General features: G+C 44.5%; 1 protein-coding gene across 1 annotated transcript in view; it reads left to right on the forward strand.

Moving 5' to 3' along the window:
* Positions 1–18,113, forward strand: part of GPAT3 (glycerol-3-phosphate acyltransferase 3) — a 37,425-nt gene that overhangs the window by 11,932 nt on the left and 7,380 nt on the right. Inside the window, exons 2-8 of the mRNA XM_032800434.2 lie at positions 3,964–4,036; positions 6,978–7,248; positions 8,396–8,470; positions 11,395–11,484; positions 12,276–12,369; positions 15,128–15,243; positions 17,676–17,731. Coding sequence (XP_032656325.1) covers positions 3,964–4,036; positions 6,978–7,248; positions 8,396–8,470; positions 11,395–11,484; positions 12,276–12,369; positions 15,128–15,243; positions 17,676–17,731 — 775 coding nt within the window. The remainder of the gene's footprint in view (positions 1–3,963; positions 4,037–6,977; positions 7,249–8,395; positions 8,471–11,394; positions 11,485–12,275; positions 12,370–15,127; positions 15,244–17,675; positions 17,732–18,113) is intronic.

The following is an 18,113-nucleotide window of genomic DNA, read 5'->3' on the forward strand; positions in this document are numbered from 1 at the left end:
GATCAGAAACGGAATATGAGCCAACAATGTGGTGCAGCTGCAATAAAAACTAATATCATTCTGGGGTGAATTAACAGTAGTGTCCTATGGGAGATAATTATCTCATTCTATTCAGCACAGGGCAGGCCTCATCTGGAGTGGCATGTTCAGTTTACGGTACCATGCTTTAAGAAGGATGTGGACAATCTGGAGGAAGTCAAGAGGAGAGCAACAAATGATAAAAGGCTTAGAAAACCTGACCTATGAGGAAAGGTTAAAAAAACTGGGCATGTTTAGTCTTGAGAAAAGACTGGGAGGAAGGGGGCGGTTGGACAACAGTTCTCAAATATGTTACAGGCTTTAAAAAGATGCTGATGATCAGTTATTCTCCATCTCCACTGAAGGTAGGACAAGAAGCAATGGGCTTAATCTATAGCAAGACAAATTTAGGTTAGATATTAGGAAAAACTTTCTAACTATAAGGATAGTTAAGCACTGGAATAACTTCCAAAGGCGGTTGTGGAATCAGTGTCCCTGGAGGTTTTAAAGAACAGGTTAGACAAACACCTGTCAGGGATGGTCTAGGTTTACTTGGTCTTGCTTCAGTGCAGGCGGCTGGACTTGATGACCTCTCAAGGTCTCTTCCAGCCCTACGCTTCTTTGATTTTTATGAAACAAGCAGTTTTTCTATTGGTCGCGGCCTCCTGGTTTAGTGTGTCTGGGAGTGTGCAGCAGTTACTCTTTTTTGTTCCTTGCTCTGCCTCTGCCTTGTTATGAAACCTTGGACAAAGCACGTCTCTTCACTTTCCTCTTCCACCTTCTGTCTCATCTATTCAGACTGAAAGCTCTTTGGGCAGGGATTGTCTGTACATATCTAGCACAATGGGGTCCCTTTAGGTGCTCCTATAATACAAATAATAAGCAAATACTTTGATGCAGGTCCAAGATTTCTTAAGTGCTAGGCCTCTGAGCAGGATAACGCTTTGATCCCTGAATAAGGGTAGATTTAGTCATTTGAGAGAACAGCCTTGGTTGTCACTCTTGAACTAGCTAGCAAGAATAGTCACAACTTCTTTTCTAGGATCTGTCCCATGGGTGGATATGTCTCAGCATGAAAGTGGAATTAATGTTCTCTGAAAGGGAATTTAAGGTTTTTAAATAGTGTCTTGTAGTCTCTTCCTGAAATGCTCAGTGGAATCTCAACTGACGCTTTTTGACAAGACAAACTTGATCTGCAGGTCAGGTGCTCCTTCTCACTTCAAGCCTGTGACGGGTTAGATCACAGAAAACCCTTTGGGAACTGCCAACTGATGTGCTGAGATGACCGCTGAGCCTGTTTCCCTGGCAGCTTGGGACTTAAGTGCCCTGCCTGTTTTGAGCCAGACCCAGTAGCCTGCTGCAAACCCAGACCCAGGTCTGAACCACATCCCCTAAAAGCTGCAGGCTTAACTGAAAACAGCTTAAAAAGTGTTCCTGTCTCTAACCCTCAGATACTCAGCTCCCAATGGGGTCCAAACCCCAAATAAATCCATTTTACCCTGCATAAAGGTTATACAAGGTAAACTCATAAATTGTTCACCCTCTGTAAAACTGATAGAGATAGGCACAGCTGTTTGCCCCCTGCACTCCTAGGTATTAATACATACTCTGAGTTAATTAATAAGTAAAAAGTGATTTTATTAAATACAAAAAGTAGGGTTTAAGTGGTTCCAAGTAATAACAGACAGAACAAAGTAAATGATCAAACAAAATAAAACATGCAAGTGTAAACCTAATACAGTAAGAAAGTGATTACAGCTGAAATCTCACCTTCAGATGTGTTCCAGTAAGCTTCTTTTACAGACTAGCCTCCTAGTCTGGGTCCAGCAATCACTCACACCCCTGTGGTTGCTGTCCTTTGTTCCAGTTTCTTTCAGGTATGCTTTGGTGGTAGAGAGGCTAGCTCTTGAACCAGCTGAAGACAAAATGGAGGGGTCTCCCAGGGGCTTAAATAGACTTTCTTTTGTGGTTGGCTGCTTCACTGAGGCTAATTGAAGTTAAACGAGTGCATAGCCAATATTCATAACTTCGAATACAAAAATGATACATGCATACAAATAGGTTGAATATATTCAATAGATCATAACCTTTACAGAGAGATGCCACATGGCATATGTAGCATAAAACATATTCCAGTTATGTCATTTACATTCATAAGCATATTTCCATAAAGCATTATGGGGTGCAATGTCACAAAGCCGTTTTCCTTTACCCCCCTGAAAACACACTCCTCTACTGGAAGAGCATGGTGACCTCAATATGCCACACTTTCTTTTAGGGCCTATTCCAAAGCACAACTAAGTCATTTAAGACTCCTGTGACTTCAATGGGTCTGTGGATTGGACCCTTAAAAATAGGTAAGGCTCTTTTTGGGGCCAGCATGTTCTAGGATTGCCAAATTTTTACTCTCACAAAACCGAATACCTTTGCCCTGCCACTTCCTTTGTTGCTTGCTCCCCTCACCCTCACTCATTTGCTCACTTTCACTGGGCTGGCTGAAGGGGTTACAATGCAGGAGGTGGTGAGGGCTCCGGCTGAAGGTGCAGGCTCTGGGGTGAGGCTGTGGGGGAGGGGTTTGGGGTGCAGGAGGTTGCTCTGGGCTGGGATTGAGGGGTTTTCAGGGTGAAGGGATCAAGGTTGGGGTATGGAGCTGGGCCGCAGGAGGGGGTGCAGGCTCTAGATGGCGCTTACCTCAGCTGGCTCCCAGAAGCAGCGGCATATCCCCCCTCCAGCTCCTACGTGGAGGCACAGTGAGGTGACTCTGCATGCTTCCTTGTCCACAGGTGCCTCCCCTGCAACTCCTATTGGCTGCAGTTCCCTGCCAATGGGAGTTGTGGAGCTGGCGCTTGGGGCAGGGGCAGCACACAAAGTCCCCCGGTTACCCCTCTGCCAAGGAGCTGGAGAGGGACATACTGCTGCTTCCAGGAGCCACGGCAGGCAGGGAGCCTGCCTTGCCCTGCTGCACCGCCGACTGGACCTCTAACACCCCGGTCAGCACCCAGGGTCCCTTTTTGACTGGGCATTCTGGTTGAAAACCAGACACCTGGCAACCCTATGTGCCACCATGGTCTCTTTGCTAGTCTATATTTTCTTGCCACAGGATGTCTAGGAGAGGCTGCTGGTGGATTTCTCCTTCTCTGTGAAGCTGCAAATGTGGCACACAAGTTCACTACTTTTTACTGCTCAAAACAAGTGGCAAGAGGCTGTTCAGTGGCATCATGCTAGACCTCCTTTGAGAGCCCTTGGCCTATACTAGAAGAGATCGGTCACTAGTACCATGTTCACCCTGTAGACAGTCTCTCCAACACCCTGTGCTCAAAAATCATGACTCGCATAAAAAATCACGAGTCCTTGAATTTTTTTTTGAGAAAAATAACCATGGGTTCTCTTACTTGCTCTCTGATATCTGAGCATTTAGTGTGCACTCAGGTCACATTTTCGAGCTTATCTCTGTAGCCATAAGGGATAGAGTATTCCCTCTACACCACCACCCCCTCCTCGCCCTCTAAGCTGAGGTTCTACTGAAATAATATGACTGGCGGCTGGGGCATGACTTATAGCTACTTGGTCTCTGCTCTGCTTGGATACTGAGGACCACTAATAAACTCTTAAAAAAATAAAAATAATAATAATAAAAAAACCCTGTGACTTGTACTCTTCACTTTAATAGAACAGAATGCCAATTCATAAAGTTGGCAGAGCGAGTCTAGAACTACTGGCTGTTTCCACTGACTCTTGCTGGCAGAATTTTATCTGTACCAAGACTCTTAAAAACAGGAACAAAATCAGAGGTGGTGTGTGTGATGGTTTGTCTAGTGAAGAGAACTTAATACAGATGGCTTTCAAGAGAAGTACCACTTACTCTCTAGAAAGCTCTTTTAATGGTGAGCAAATGTTAAACCTCAAACACTGTCTCTTAAATGCACACTCTTTTCTCTTGAACAGTGGGCCACAATACGAATCCAGAAAGGAGTCAAACAGGAGCAGGCAATGGCACTTAAGAACTCTGCTTCCAGTGGTAAGAATTCTGAGTGAAGAATGTCTCAGTAATATTAACCTGAGGAAAATGGGGAACAGATTATTTCAAAATGGGGAATGAGGAACTACTAATCTTGTTCTTAAATTACTATTGTAGTGGCCAAAAGCCTAAGATCGGGGATCCACTGTGGCCAGCACTGTCAGGCACGTAGTAAGTTACAGGTTTTGCCCCTAAGGATCTTGCAGTCTAAAGGTTCAATTCTGCCACTTTTACTTGTGGCATCTTTTAAACGGTTTAGTCACCCTGCACTCGGTTGCAGAGCTGGGTCTAAATATAACATTACTTACATGGAATAGTGCTGTACTCCAAGAATAGCTCCATTTATTTCAGTAGGCCCACTTATGTAAGGTATTGCTCAGTGCGAAGGGTGGCAAAACCTAGCTAATAGACAGAGGTTAAGGGTGGCAGTGAGCATTATGTGCACTTCACAGGTGGGATCTGAGGCTCTCTACACTACAGACCTTTATAGCAGCACAGCTGCACCACTAAAACTGTGCTGTTGTAAGGGCTCCCATGTAGCTGCTCTTTGATGGCAGAAACCTGCCAGCATAATTAAACCACCCCCAACAAGTGGTGTTAGCAATACAGTTAGGAGACTCACTCCTGCCAATATAGCGCTGTCCACACCAGCACTTTTGTTGGTGAAACCTATGTTTGTCGTTAGGGTGACCAGATGTCCTGTTTTTTTTTTTTAATAGGGCTAGTCCCAATTTTTGGGTCTTTCTTGTATAGGCTCCTATTATTCTCCCTCCCCCTGCCCCATTCCAATTTTTCACATTTGTTGTCTGGTCACCCTATCGGTCAGGGAGGTGGTTTTTTTCACGCCCCTGACTGAGAAAAATGGTAGTGTAGACAGATGTCAGGTGACTTGTCCCAGGCCACGTAGTTTGTGGCCAAACTGGGAACTGAACTCTGATATTAATCCCAGTTCAGTGTCCCAACCACAAGGTCATTCTGCCTCTAAGGTAAATACTAGATCACATCAGTAGACAGCTCATGTGTGGCTAGACCTACTACTGATTTCCTCAAAACATCTTAAGTATGCAGGACTTCAGCTCTGGTCAGCACTTACACTTTGTCCCTGATCGCCAGGAGGTACCCAGTGATGGCACAGATCTGTTTGATTATTATTACACCATAATAAAAACATTGGGCAATGAATATTGCCACTTCTAATGCAGCAATTCCTTCTGTTTCTCTTGGCTCCCTTTGCATTGCATGGACAAAGTTCAAATGTTGCAGTTCAATTTTTATCTTGTGAAATAAAATAGTAGGGGGTAGGGCTCTGCTTTCTTACAGGAACTGTTGGCACACAACTGCCTGCAGGATTTTTCTCATTTAAGCAAATACAATTGTGGCCAGTGAGCCTGTGGCGGGGTGCTTACTCTGCTCCTGCCCTGAAGGGCTTAAAACAGCCCTGGGAGAGGGCTGCAGCTCTAAAAGCAGCTACTAGGCTGATTGGGGAAGCAGCCACAGCTGGACCGCGCCCCAGTCAGGCCACAGATGGCCTGTATAAAAAGGCAGGGAGCCAGGAACTCAGTCTCTCTCCATCTTCAGAGAGAGAAGGGCCTGGCTTCTGGGAGATTTAACCAGGTATCTGGAGTGGAGCAGGGCTCGGGGAGAGGCCAAGGGAGCTGGGGAGCTCCGGCCTAGGAAAGCCCCAGGCTGCAGGCCTGGGAAGGCCTATTAGGTACTGGGTTGCAGAGGCAGCCCACGGGTACCCAGAGGCAGCAGATCCACACCCCTTTGCCTGTGATAAGTGGCTTATATTGCAGTCTTTCCCAGTGAACAGGGCTAGATGGAGACTGGGCAGTAGCCAAGACTGAGGTGAAGTGGGGATAGTGGGTGGGGTTCTCCCCCTGAGGCGGCGGGGGGAGACCCAGACTGTGGGGGTACTGCCGGGGGCAGCACCCAGTTAGAGACATCAGGGTCCTGGGAAGGACACGGGCCAATGACAGGTGGGACACCTGGCCTGCAGAGGGCGCTCCAGAGGCTGGAGAGCTAACTCCTGTGGACGACCAGCAGGAGGCACTGCTGGGTGAGTCTGCGCTTGATTACAGAGCTGCTGCTGACCAGTGGTGCCAAAGGCAGGCTAGCTGCAAGTCTGGCCAAAGATGAGCTATTTTCAGCAGCTCTTCAGGTTTTAGCTAGAGTCTGTGCTCCAAGCTCTGGTGTCTTGGGTGGTGGTGAACAAAGATGTCAAACACAAACAGGCGCTGGGGTAGGGAAGATGCTGGGGAGTGGAGAATGAACACTCTAAATATGGGTTTGCAGCATTGGGGGAGGAGAATCTGTGTCCAAGTCACACTTTCACTTCTCTGGCAGAGCAAAGTGGTCTTGGAGTGAGTGTAATTTACGCTGGAAGGCTCTATTGGATTGCCAGAGTGGTGTAAAGGAACTTTAATGTAAATGAGATTGGGTATCTGTTCTGTACTTTTCCAAGTGGAGCACTTCTTGTATCTAGTCCTAAGCTGCTATTGTCTAAGGGACAAAGCATATGTATCTTCCAGAATAATTGAAGAAAGGATGAGAGCACCTACTTGTATCTTCTCTGTGGGGTGACTGTGGAGCTGTGGCGAGGACACAAGGATTAGTTTCTAATGTTCATCCTATACGTGGTTTAGGAAACCCACAGGGAGAGAGTGGACAGGAAGGAAAGAGTCTGCCTTGTTGCATAACTTCCAATTTGCCACAGATTGCATAAATGTCTGCCTGCATTTTGGGGGTGGGGGTGATGAAGAACTGGCCTGCTGCGTAGTATTTGCAAATAATTTATGACACACGGCTCTGGCAGTCAAACATGTGTGGTTCTGACATTGTTAGGCCGCTAACTGAGCAGCAAAGAGCAGCAAGTAATCCTTTGTGACAAAAGAACTGTTTAAATCCGTTCTCTGTTCAATTTCCTCACATTTCTGTTAAGGCATCATACAGCGAGATGAAACCACTATGGAGAAGGAGATCGCGGGCCTGCACCGCGTAGACTTTGAACTCTCTGATGTGTTCTACTTCTCCAAGAAGGGGATTGAGGCTATTGTGGAAGATGAAGTCACCCAAAGGTTTTCTTCAGAGGAACTAGTCTCCTGGAACCTTCTTACAAGGACTAATGTCAACTTCCAGTACATAAGCCTGCGTCTGACTGTAGTGTGGGTCCTTGGGGTCCTCATCCGCTACTGTCTCCTGCTGCCTCTTCGGTAAGCTGAGTACTGGGATAATGGTTCTCGTACGTATGTGGTGATGCACTGGGGTTCACCCAGGCCAGTAAGGGGTTCAGCAAACAGTTCTTGCAACTCTGGGCACCTAGAATGCTCTGCTGTAGCTCACAGCCCTGACACCAACTGCCAGCCTAAAAGCATGGAGGTCTCACCCAGGCTCCCACCACCCACTTACTCTTTGTAGGGGAAACTCACCAACCTTTCCAGCCCCAAATTCTCCCCCTAGAACATCTTTCTGCAGCCTCTCTTATTGTAACATCCACAAAACCTTATCAAGTTTGCTGCTCCTTTAAAGAAATAATGGAGAGAGCAGCTTATTAATTTAGCTGGGGCTGACAATCCTTCCATTTCAGTCAAAGCACTGAACTGGTTTATGGTAAAAGGCAGACAAGTTCCTTAACAAAAGGGCATGGAGTTAAGTCATACCAAGTGTAAGAAATAAAGCTAGAAATGGTTACAAACACAGAAGTAAAACTACACTTCTAAAATTATAACTTGGTTTCAGAAGGTTACATTCTTGTCTAAGCAGGTTTCTCACCTATAGTCAATTTTCAGAGACTTTTAGCCATCTTGGATAATGCATAACTTTTGGGTTCTCTTCCCTGCTCTTTATAGTCCAGTAAACCTTGGAAATGTGTTCTTCTGAAGGGTATCCCCAGATAGAATTCCTTTCCTCTGTTGGGTGTTACATCCATGTAGATGCCATACTGGCTTCTTCCCTGCTGGTGACTTTTACAATGCAAATCATTTTCCTGCAGGTCTGACCAGTTACTGACACACAGCAGTAAACCATCAATGGGCCCCTGTGTCACATACGCACTAATGTGAAATGATCACTCTGCAGTTTGAGGTAACTGAGTCCTGCAAGAAATGATGACGAGCATACAAGCTGGACTTTTTAAGTTCTCACACTGCTCCCATCGCTGCGGTGTGTCTCACTGCTTCTTTTACTCCCTCCCTTATCTTAAAATTGAAACTATTGTAAGGGCTCAGATAGTCATTAGATACTCTTCAGCATTCTAATGTTCTCTAGTACATGTTTTCATGACATGAATTGCCGTAATTCCCCTCCAACAGGGATTTTCTTGCTGCAGACAAACAGTTTTCTCTTCCTTTTTGTTTTTAGTGTTACCTTGGCTGCCATTGGGATTGTTTCAATGATTGTGGGAACCACACTTGTAGGGCAGTTGCCAAACAGCAAGTAAGTGTGTGTGTTGTGGTTTTTCCCCCCCTTAATTAACCTGTTTGGGAAGAATTTTGTGGAGAACTAGGACTTGACTCTACCCATGGCACACCTGCCATGTCTATGATTTGGCATCATTGCTGAAAGAACGCAAAGTTAATACGCTGGGTCTTTTCTAGTCCTCTGCTAAAACCGCCAATTTATGTAGTGCTCTACAGGGATGTTTGGTATCCTGAAGAACTTGAATACCAAAAAAAAAAAAAAATGCAGGGGAAGGTGGAGATACCAAGGAAAGGATTCCTAGAAGCATGCCTGTGGAGCATTTTAAGGGGGAAAGAGGTGTTGAGGAAACTACACCTAAGTTTGTGGGGGCATTTTAACAGACTGCAAAGCTGAGACTGTGGAAAAACCCAGTTCAAAGGTGACTTGAAGCTCCCTGGAAGAGGGGAATCTTGAGCTGTCCACACACTAAGAGCCATTATGATCACTTAGTCTGAGTTCCTCCATAATGCAGGCTGTGGAATTTCACCCGATTCCTGAATTAAACCTAGCAACTTCCAGTTGAATTAGAGCAAGTCAACTTACAGCAATCATGGCCTGCTCTGTCTAACTTGAACTGAAGTCTAACTCCCAGCCAGCCTTGGAATTGGGAAAGGTGGCTTCCTGCCCGCCCCCCCCCCTGGGTTCCAACCATATGCTGAGCATGAGTCCTAAAACCAGTAAGCTGAAAGACTGGAAGATGTGTAGAGAAGAAAGGAGATCAGATATGTAAGCTCATCACGATTACCTTTGGGAGGACATGAAGCTCAAAACTGAGGCATCCAGACATGAGATCAGTGAAGAATGGCCTCTTCTAAGGACAGCAGAGCCCTAGAGGGTAAACTCCTTTTGAAGTTATAGGAGGGGGAAGAAGATGGAGCTAGAAGTAATGACAGAGGGAAAGAGTCTACTCCTACTTCCACTCAACCTTGGATGGGGAAGAGCAGTGATTTACTGAGTCACTGTGAGAGACTGGCTGCTGCATGGGAGGTGATGGAAACTAACCAGGGAAGCAGTTTGGACCCTACTGTGTCTTTTGGTGGTGAAACAGGGTTGAGGAGAAGAGTGCCATGGATTGGAGTAAGGTTGATTGGAGCAGACTCCAAAAGGGCAGAATGATGGGGAAGGGAAAAGGAAAGAATAAATATGGAGCATTGGTGTATGAGGAGAATGTTAGAAGTGAAGGATATGGTGGTGAAAATAGGCAAAAACATGGCACTGAGCTGATAAAAGGAGAGACTGGCAGAGTTCCTGGGAGCAGAGGACGACGAAGGGGAAAGCAAAAGACCAGCGTTAGAGGCGAAATGGGGAAAGCAGGTGGGGCAGGGGAGAGGCAGGAGCCAACAAACAAGGAAACAATACTTACTGCAGTGAAGAAACTCTGAAGTGTGATTCCAGTCCAAAGAGTGACTGGGAAAGGAAATATTTCTTGTGCATATTCCCAAATCTCTCGTTAGTGATCAAGGTTGTCTTTAAAAAGTGATCTTATTTCCCTTGGATGTGCAGAGCCATGGCTCTGGGTCATGAGCTGGATTCTAGTCCTCCTTTGCAGCATCAGCAGAACTGTAAACTAAGTTCCATTGTGACACTTGTGCTAACCCACCATTTTAAGGAGATAGCACCTGTGTAACTGAGGCCTGGGCTACACTAGCCGGGGGGGTTGAACTAAGATATGCAACTTCAGCTACGCGAATAGTGTGGCTGAAGTCAAAGTATCTTAGTTTGACTTACCTGGCCATCCTCATGGTGGCAAGTCAACTGCTGTGGCTCCCCCATCGACTCCACTTTACTCCTCTTGCCAAGATGGAGTATGGGCGTCAATTAGCAGATCTATTTATCGTGTCCAGACGAGACTCAATAAATCGATCTTATACATCGAACACTAGCTGCTGATCTGGCGGGTAGTATAGACATACCCTGAGAGTCTATCTTGCCCTGGAGGGCCTCTCAATACTGATGGTTGTCAGAGTCCAGCTTGATTTGTCAGGGTCCAGGTTGAAATTGCAGGAAGGCAAACAACAAGAAAACCTCCCCTCCTCACCTGTGAAGTGAGCATGCTCATTATGGAAATAACTGAGAAGAAAACATGAAACCTCAGTGCCACTCTGAACAGCAGCTAAACACTCCTTCCTTCACTGGTTCCCCTGGTATGCCTCTGTGGTTTCTCCCCAAGCTATCCAGAGTAGCCTTGGAGGTCTCTATGCAGGTTGTGTCTCTACCAGTGGCATCTCCACTTCTTGTAGTATGGAAGCACCTCTGGGGAATCAATTTGGTTGGGCTGCCTTTGGGCTGGGGTATGTGTACATAAAATAAACACACTGAGATGGTAGTTCTACTCCAGTGAGCCTATCTAAATAGACAAAACAAAGTGGGAGGTGAAGTGACTTGCCCATGGTGTTGCAGCAGCTTGATGGTAGATCTGGGAATAAGACCAAAGTTCCCAGAATCCCAATCCACTGCCCTAAACACAGTACTATTGCAATAAATTCTTGGCCTAGTCCTTGTAACTGGAAAACCGCTTCTGTTATCAGAGGGGTAGCCATGTTAGTCTGGATCTGGAAAAAGCGACAGTCCTGTGGCACCTTATAGACTAACAGACGTATCGGAGCATAAGCTTTCGTGGGTGAATACCCACTTTGTCGGATGCATTTGACAAATGCTCCAATACGTCTGTTAGTCTATAAGGTGCCACAGGACTCTTTGTCACTTCTATTATAGCTCCCTTCCCTGTTTTTGTTTTGTGTTTTGTTTGTAAGTAGGGTGACCAGATGTCCCTATAAAATCAGGACAGTCCCGATATTTGGGGCTTTTTCTTATATAGGCTCCTATTGCCCCCACCTTCTTTCCTGATTTTTCACATTTGCTATCTGGTCAGCCTATTTGTAAGTGTACGTATCTTTCAGCGCTAAAGATTGGCTAAGTGAACTGGTCCACCTGACGTGCTCCCGGATCCTCGTCAGAGCTCTGTCTGGTACCATCACGTACCATAACAAGTGAGTAAGTCTGTTGCATTCCACTACTGTAAAGGGCAGAGCCGTCCCCTTGGTAGGACAAATTGGGGCGATCGCTCCAGGTTCAATGCTTTGGGGGGGGGGGGGTGTCCCACGAGCTGGTGTGATTGGATGGTCCAGGAAGAATACACATCCATCGCTTCCGTCCCAGGCCCCACACTCCTATAGGATGGCCCTGGTAAAGGGGATACATAACTCTAGGCAAATAGGACTCAGGGGGTAATTGATTTATTTTTCAGGGGAAGTCAGTGGTGGTATGACTGTCTATAAAAGCAAGGACATTTTAATGAATTTTAATTAGTGTATATGGAATTTACATGCCTCTGCTACACAGGTAGAGCAGCTGAATGATGAAGGTGTTTGCTCAGTGTTTACCTACTGGGTGATAATGTGAAACTAAATCTCATACCAGAAGTTATTCTCAAAGCATGGTTCAAATGTTATTTAACACTATTTTCATTAACAGTAGGTCTAGTTTGTAAATTGTCAATGTGGTCACCAACAATTTTCTGTAGGTTAGAAAATAATCACAACCATATTGTAGCTTGTGGGTGCCTACAAATTATTGTAAACTGCTGTTATTCCACTGAAGTGCAGGCTCCCATGAACTAGTGAGAAACTGAATATAATCAACAAAATGTTTAACTCTTTGGCTGCAGTTTGACTTGTTGAACCAAACACTGGCTTGTCCAGTAGTCTAGGAAAATATTGTAAAGTAGGCAACATAGTTATGTTTTGTACAGTTAAGTGAATGATACTTCCTGTCATTGCAGGGAAAACAGACCACAGAAAGGAGGTATATGTGTTGCCAACCACACATCTCCAATAGATGTTTTAATCCTGACTAATGACGGCTGCTATGCAATGGTATGATAAGTGAAAACGTGTGATGTTAATATACACAGTAGCAATCAGGACAAGGCCACTAAAGTTTGTGACCTAAACTAGAGTCTGACTCCAGATGTCTAAAATAAACACTATGTACTAACCCAGTGTGTCACTAGCTTCTGATTATGGGAAGGATCTCTGACTTCTTGCAGCATTTTCCAGATGGAACATGCATCCTGAGATCCCAGATAAACTCAGTGGCTTCTGCCAGGTTGTTTATGAGAACTTGGTCCCTTCAGGCCAATGTGTAAATGAGAATCTGAACCACTGCAGAAGTCACAGAAATGGAATCTGTTGGATCACTTATTAAAAATGCATTTCTTTACACTGCATTGTTAAGCTTCAGGTATGTCTACATGGCAGACAAAGGTGTGATTGTAGCATGGATAGGCATGTCTACACGAGCTTTGATCTTGCTCATGGAGGAAACAGTAGTAGTGAAGATATGGCACTACAAGTTGGCAGCCCCAGTATAAGCCCAATGGGCTACACACTCAGGTTGCTAGTCTATGCTAGAGCCTATGCCCACTGCATCTTTGCATCTGTTACTTGTGCCAGCTAGATTAAAGCCTGGCCATCCTACAGCTACACCAAAATGTGTGGTGTAGACATACCCGAGGTTATTGCACAATGCTCTAGAAGTGAGCCTCTGCTCTTGATCCTTTTTTCAGTGTAAGGGAGGAAGGGGGTGTTTGGTCCTTGAGCAAGGCTGTCTCGGGTGTCAATGCTGGAAGTTGATGGCCAGTAGAATTGCTGTGAATGCACTGTTCATAAAGTGCGCCTTGGAATAAGTCGAACAGCACAGGGGCCTGACCAGCAATGGCTCGCTCTTCAAATGCAGACTGCAGACACTCTGCATTACAATAGAGCAGACAGGCTAATTTGCTTAGTTGCATATAGTGATAAAATGGAGTTAGTCACTACGGGTATGTCTACACTATCCGCCGGATCGGTGGGTAGCGATCGGTTTTTCAGAGATCGATATATTGTCTCATCTAGACCCGATATATCAATCCCCGAACATGCTTCTGTCGACTCCGGAACTCCAGTAGAGCGAGCGGCGGTAGCGGAGTCGACGGGGAGCCACGGCCGTCAATACCTCCCGTCCTCACGGTGCGGAAAGTCAAAATAAGATACTTCGACTTCAGCTATGCTATTCACATAGCTGAAGTTGCTTATCTTACATCGACCCCACCCCCTAGTGTAGACCAGGCCTATCAGGAATTCAGACTACTGTTGACTTTCCTGAAGGGGCCTAGCAGCAGGCCTCCTTCAGCCCCTCTGAGTGCTGGAGGAATGGCTTGTAAAGTAAAACTCCTGCTGCCATCTGATCTGTCTAGCAGATCTTCTTAGTACTGTTGTAGTGGAAGCTGTGAAGAAGGCTGTGGGAGAGGGATGTTGGCTCTTCTGTGTGTGTTTTCTATAGCTGCCCACTGTGAGGGTCATAAGTTAACTAAACTGTGTGCTAGTCATCCAAAAGAACAAACCCAGTAACATTCTGCTGCAACAGACTTGTTCCGAGGGAAGACCCTCTCAGGGTCCTGGAGCCCAAGCCTGACAAGTCTATACTGCAATTTTTATAACCTACAACCCGAGCCGAGCGAACCCAAATCAGCCGCAGGTGTTCTGTTGCACTGTAAATATACCCAGTGTGTCCAACCTGTAAAAAGGCACCCACAAATAATGGCAGTAGCTGATCTTTTGTGGTGACATGCCCATCATGCAGCTTAAGACTGAAATTCAAGCATGGCTGCAGGTAGTGCTCTGGAGATGAGATGCAAAATAGAAATCTACTTTGTAGCTGAATTATTGGGATTGTGAAATGCCCAGAAAAAAAGGAAGTAACAGGTTAAGATGGGGCATCTCAGTGTACCTTGTGATGTGGTAATGGCACAAAGGTGGTATGAAACTCTAACTTTCATCTTTAGTAAATGTTAATTTTCCTATTGTAACACTTCAGTGACTGACAGTACCTAAAATCTGTGCAAGTCACTGGTAGATAGGAGTACTGCAAAATATTTTGCCTAAAACTTTGTAAAAGTAAAGGCAGAGGACAAGGAAAGAGGAAGACTTCTCTTAAGTATTGATGGTAATTGCATTATGAGTAACCTCTTTCTGTTCATGCAGTTGGTGCACAGTTCTTGGTGTGCATGTAAAACTTTCAAAATTTAAGTATGTTAATACTCACAGCTATATGCGCACCCTAACGTGCATGAGATAACCTAGTGCAAAATAATGAGGAGACCAAGATGGTACAAACTTTAAACTATTTTTTGTAAACACAGAACTTCAGAAGTGACTTTAGTAGCCACCATATTGGTTTCAAAGTGCTTAAAGGGATTTCTAGCTGTGTGCAGACAGTGTTCCCAGGTGTGAGTGGAAACTTGGCGTGTCAGAAAAATGCAACCTTAAGGGTCTTCTTGTGACTTCCTGAAGATGCACAAAAGTAAATGCTAACAAAATAGTTGCCTGTTTACTTTCTACTGTCTGTATATTCAGGGTTTGAACCGTGATGTGTAATATTTAAAGAATGCTAAAAGACCAGCTATCCAATACTGTATTTTCTAGGTGTCTAGGAAACGAATGCTTTTACTGTTTTTTGTGGGTTTTTTGTTTTTGTTTACATTGCAAAGCTCTAGTTTGGGAGATACATAGCTGTATTTTAAATAGGCATGAAGCAGATGGACTTTCATTTTGCCATGAGTTGTGTAGTAGCCTGTCTCATTTGGGCTTACAGGTTGGCCAGGCTCATGGGGGTCTAATGGGACTTATTCAGAGATCCACAGTCAAAGCCTGTCCCCATGTCTGGTTTGAACGCTCAGAAATGAAAGACCGCCACCTAGTGACAAAAAGGTAAGGAATGGGCAATCACTCGGCTGAGTGCTGCTGTAGCTGTGAACAATGGCATTATTCTAACCATAACAATCCTAGCATCTTGGAGCCCTAGTCATGGGCCACAACCGCATTGTACAAACAAAGAACAAAAAGATGACCCTTGCTTCATAGGGCTTACAACCCAAGTATTACACAAGAGACGGACAGCCAGCCAAATAGTGTTGCCTCTTCTGGAGGGTGAAAGGCTAGACTGTAGAAGCACTTTATCTGCAGTGAATATATCTGGCCCTCTAGTTCTAAATACCAAACACCTTGCAGAAACGCTGGGAATACCAGGACCCAACCTCCTTCTATGATTGTGTATTACCATAGTCTGGAGTGATGTGGACTGCAGTCGTTTGCAACATGCATGCAGTGAATGGAAAAATTACAGTTGTGGGAGCAATCCTATGCTCGTTTTCTTTGGGAATATTACTATGCATGTAATTTGCAACAGAAATGGAACTTGGATGTTACCCACAGATGGGACAAGATTAGGCAAGTGTGTGCTTGCAGACGAGTGCTGAGATACTGCAGAAATGAGGCAACATTTTGAAAAGTCATTTAGCCTTCTTGGAATCTCTTCCTGTAGTAAAATAGTTTAGACAAAAGGTTCCAGTGACAAAGGTGTTCCAGGTGCGACTGCCCAGAACTTCTGACATGGGGTTAATCTGATAACTCTGCTGCCAGGGACACTTGGTGAGCAGGTACCGAAGTGTCCTTCTGTTTCTTTCCACAATTATAATCTTAATTGTTTTCCCACATGAATGTCAAGGAAAAGTTATATGAAATCCCAAACTGGGACTTACTGTTGGGAGGTAGGAACCTAACATTACTCACAAAAAATTTAATTTTACCATGAAATAGAATTACCCGTAGCTCTTTCTGAAATGTCCTCTAAATTGGAGCCTTCTAAAAACCACAGACTTGCTGTTTTAAATCAAGTTACCTAAAGGAGTGAGCTCCTCCTGGAAAGGGCAAGATTTCCGCAAAGAAGAACTTTCCCTTAGTGCAGTACAATAGAGATAGTAGTGCTATATTTCAAGTATCTATGAAGTTTGTAGTCTAGCTTCAGGTTTGTTATAAAGGGAATCACTCTCCTGACTCCGGAATGGAGTTGTTTCTACTTAGAGATCTGAGTCTGGTATAGCTGATCTCCCATCATGGGAGGGAACAAGGAAGGGAAGCTCTCATTAACTGGAGAGAATCATGTTCTCTCATCCCTCTTTCTCTTCCTGCATACCTTCAGTAACGACTTCATTTACAGAAGATAACTGAAGGGTGTGTGTGGTTTTTTTTGTTGTTGTTGGGAGCGGGGGAAGGGGGAAGGAGAAGACAGGAGATGAAATCTTTAGCCAATCGTCCTGATCATCAAACCTTCCAAACTAAAAACTTTCAAACTGTTTCTGCCCCAGTTGATTCAATCAAAGGAGCACCTGTTGGTTGGGGCTGGATTCCAATGCTGGGTGTTCATATCTTATCTTAAATTTTGTGTAGAATTTTCAAGATTTACCAGGGATAAACTTGTCTGACTTTCACCTTCCTGGCTTCTAAATGATAGATTGATGGGGCATTCCAGAAAGTCTACTCAACCAAGATCAAGGAGTGAGAATTGTGGGCATAACAGATATTTCAAAAATGGAGAAGGCCTATGATTTAAATAACTAGAACCAAGATTATATAGCCTGTATCAAACTTGCATATTTTGCTCAACCTGTTTAAGTATTGCAGTCAGTGGGGCTTCCACTTGAGTGTGCCACAGCCTAAAGTATTTTGCAGACAAGTAGTTTTTCTGGATAGGCAGCCTAAAACTTAACTTGAACTTTATGCCTTTCATTTCTTGCGTTAACACTACTTCCTCTCAGTGCATCAGCCCTTCAGATACTTGTTGGTTTTTTAACCCCTCAGTTATTGCTTGTGAATCTTGCAACAGAGGTGCTTCTTCACAAACTCCCTTGTTGAATCCTTTCCTCTTCTTGCCACAGTACATTAACTACTTATTACTAGAGCTTGCCACAAAAGGGCATTTTTCTTTGGGGGGGAATCTTGCTGTCTCTTATTGAACTTAAAAAAACATCAGTTAATAGAGGCTAAATATGAACACGTACTTGTGCTCACGCGCATGTGCGTGCATTCTCTCTCTAATATATCCGTGTGCAACAGGGAGCTGGGAGTATCCCTTTGAAGTAAGAATAATTGGTGAAATACTGGGTAGGACTAAATTAATATTAAAGGATCTAGAGAGCTGAATCTAGGCTCAAATGATATTCCTGTTATGAATTACAGATGCAAAATGATACATTGCATCAAACCGTTGACCTTTGGTTCCTGTTGAATGCACATACATGACTGGGAAAATTAATCCCGTTTCAAAATGTATTGATTAAACATCCTTCTTTCTGCTTTTACAGACTGAGAGAACACATAGCAGATAAGAACAAACTGCCAATCTTAATTTTTCCAGAAGGTAAGAAACTGTCTCATTCCTCTGGACTTAAGTATCAGAGGGGTAGCCGTGTTAGTCTGGATCTGTAAAAGAAGCAAAGAATCCTGTGGCATCTTATAGACTAACAGACGTTTTGGAGCATGAGCTTTCATGGGTGAATACCCACTTCATCAGATGCACGTAGTGGAAATTTCCAGGGGCAGGTAGGGGGGTGTGTGTGTGTGTGTGTGTGTATATGTGTGTGTATGTATGTATGTATGTATATGTATGTATATATATATATATGCAAGCAAGCTAGAGATAATGAGGTTAGTTCAATTAGGGAGGATGAGGCCCTGTTCTAGCAGTTGAAGTGTGAACACCAAGGGAGGAGAAACTGGATTTGTAGTTGGCAAGCCATTCA

Source organism: Chelonoidis abingdonii, chromosome 5 (assembly GCF_003597395.2).
Source record: "Chelonoidis abingdonii isolate Lonesome George chromosome 5, CheloAbing_2.0, whole genome shotgun sequence".
NCBI lineage: Eukaryota > Metazoa > Chordata > Testudines > Testudinidae > Chelonoidis > Chelonoidis abingdonii.